This window comes from Eurypyga helias, unplaced genomic scaffold, assembly GCF_000690775.1.
Source record: "Eurypyga helias isolate BGI_N326 unplaced genomic scaffold, ASM69077v1 scaffold6268, whole genome shotgun sequence".
NCBI lineage: Eukaryota > Metazoa > Chordata > Aves > Eurypygiformes > Eurypygidae > Eurypyga > Eurypyga helias.
Genome location: NW_010264856.1, coordinates 13,435 through 15,868, shown reverse-complemented (window position 1 = coordinate 15,868; position 2,434 = coordinate 13,435). Strand labels below are relative to the sequence as shown.

General features: G+C 57.5%; 1 protein-coding gene across 1 annotated transcript in view; it reads right to left on the bottom strand.

Moving 5' to 3' along the window:
- Window positions 1–1,237: 1,237 nt before the first annotated feature.
- The window catches only part of ENTPD6 (ectonucleoside triphosphate diphosphohydrolase 6 (putative)), a 12,872-nt gene continuing 11,675 nt past the window's right edge, over window positions 1,238–2,434 (bottom strand). The window contains exons 12-13 of the mRNA XM_010156508.1: window positions 1,557–1,669; window positions 1,238–1,327 (exon numbers count right to left, since the gene is read on the bottom strand). Coding sequence (XP_010154810.1) covers window positions 1,238–1,327; window positions 1,557–1,669 — 203 coding nt within the window. The remainder of the gene's footprint in view (window positions 1,328–1,556; window positions 1,670–2,434) is intronic.

Genomic DNA, 2,434 nt, shown 5'->3' with positions numbered 1-2,434 from the left:
GGCTGTGGCCACAGGCCGAGGGGCTGGGGCACCCGCTCTCCTGCGCTCTCCGCACCCCCAGAAGACAACTCGGGGCTGCTTGGAACACCCACGCGAAGACAACACAGTCCCACGCTCAGATGACACGGTAGCGCAGCATGTTGGCTCCCAGCCCACGCGTGGGATGCCGCCGGAGCACGCAGGATGCCGGCGCGGGGCCCGGCAGCCCACCTGCCCCTTTTCCCTGCCCCATCCATTCACCTCCCGAGCAAGATGCGTCTGCGGGAAGTGGCGCCCCAACCACCGTGTCAGAGCATTCGGCCCGGGCCCGGCGTCAATCCTGCCAAGGCACAAGCGTCTGCGAGGTCCCGTCAGCTGTGCGGGGGTTTCGTGGCTGTGTCTTGCTCACCCATCTTACCCTGCCCTACCCGAGAACCATCAAGTCCATCCTTAGCCCTCAACTCCCAGGCCTCGCTCATCTAGATCCAGCAAATCCCATGTTGTCTTCCACCGGCCATCTCCCAGCAGCCAAGGAACCAACTTCAGGCTGTAGGCTGTAACCCCACAGGGCAGACAGGCTCCGCCTCACGCCCCTAAATCCGTATCCAGTTCTCAGCCTGCTCCTGAGCTCTGCTCGTTCTGCAAACGGAAAGCTGAGCTGGGAATTCCACGCCACGTTCCAGAGCTGCCGCCCGGCAGCAGTGTGTCCGTGTAAACGCACCGTCCTTGCACCCACACGCGAGTTCACCTTCAAACACGGAAGTAGTAACAAAAATCAGCGCTGAAAACTGCTGACAAACAGCAAAACCCACCCCGACACCAGGAGGTAAAGAGTTCCTCCTGGAGTGACCGTGTCCTGCAGCAGCTCCAGCACAGCTGCCCTGGTTTAACCCTTTCCTGGCCAAAGCCAGCACAACAGTACAAGCAAAGAGTGCGGGCATATTCCAAAAAGGTGTGTTTTTCTCACAGAGCTCATCGGTGCCCTGCAGAGTCCGGGTTTTGCTCCACCAACGACCAAGCTTTGCACCAAGCTGAGGGCAGATGCTGTCGAACCACGGCGTGTTCTTCGCACGCTGCACCCTGCATCGCAGAAAAGAGCTAGTGATGTGGGGGGGACTTGGCAGGGGGCGGGAGGAAAGGGGCCTCGTTGATGATGACTTCCCAAAGGACTCTGGAAGGCCAAAGCGGGCCCTTCAACAGATTCTCCCACCTTGGGCTTCCAAAAGCTGAGATTCCCAAAAGTCACCTTCCAGGAGCTTTAGTACTGCAGCCTACGGAGTGAGTCGATGTAGTGAAAAGTGGCTCCCAACGCCCAGCTCGTCTCAACGTTGTCAATTTTCCGGGCAAGCTGGGGAAAAAAACCCAAAACGAGTTAAGACACAATTCTCTGGGAGAAGCCGGTGAATACAGCGCTGACGGTTACCACAACGGGTTACCGGCATCGCGGGGCCAGTGACCCTCCACCCCCAGTGACAGAGCATGTGTTGTAGCACCAAGGCAAATCGAGGACCGAGCGACCAGTGTGACGCCCCGGCAGCCTCCTGCCACTTTCCCCGGCGACCCACTCTGAGCATCACCTTAAAGACTTGGCTCTTGGGGAAGCCCAGTTCCTGCAGGAGGAAGGTGATGTACGTGAGGTCCATGCAGAGGAAAGGGCTGCTTCCAGGGCTGATTTCCATGGTCTTGCATACTAAGGAGAAAGAAAACCGTGTCCGAATGCGCACTGCAGGCTCAGGCCTGGCATCAGCCCAGCCCTGAAAAGCCTCAGATGAATCCATGGAACACTTCTCGTCGGCTGAGTTGTGCCGGGATGGAGCCTGCTACGATGGGGCTGGCATGACATGCACGTGTTAGGGGGACGGAGCCTGCTACAATGGGGCTGGCATGACATGCACGTGTTAGGGGAGGGACAGAATGCCTCCGTCCTTCCAGCCTGCCAAAGCTTTGTGCTTCTGCTGGGACAGCGGATTATCTTGCACCTCTCTGGGAGAAGGTGAAAAGGGCCTCCAGCCTTTCTTCTTAGCCACTTCAAGCCTCTCAAAATCTGCGCAACCTCAGGTATGTTACATTTCTCATGCACAAGCAGTCAACAGGTGTTGACAAAAACAAAGGAACAGCCATGGGGGGTCACGGGGAGCAGAGACCCCCCTGCAGCCCGGGGTGGACAACACACCGGAGCAGGGGGATGCCCAAAGGAGGCTGTGACCCCGTGAGCAGCCCACGCTGCAGCAGGAGAGAGGAGAGAGGAGACAGGAGAGGAGACAGGAGAGAGGAGAGATAAGAAAGAAGAGAGAAGAGAGAAGAGAGAGGAGAGGAGAGAGAAGAGGACAAACCAAAACAAACCCCACTTCCTTTCTCAGGATGAATTACCCAAAACAGCAATCAGAACCACAAGAACTGTTCACTCGTTCACAGAGTTTACCAAAAAGCCCCACATCAGGGGGCTGATCAAAGC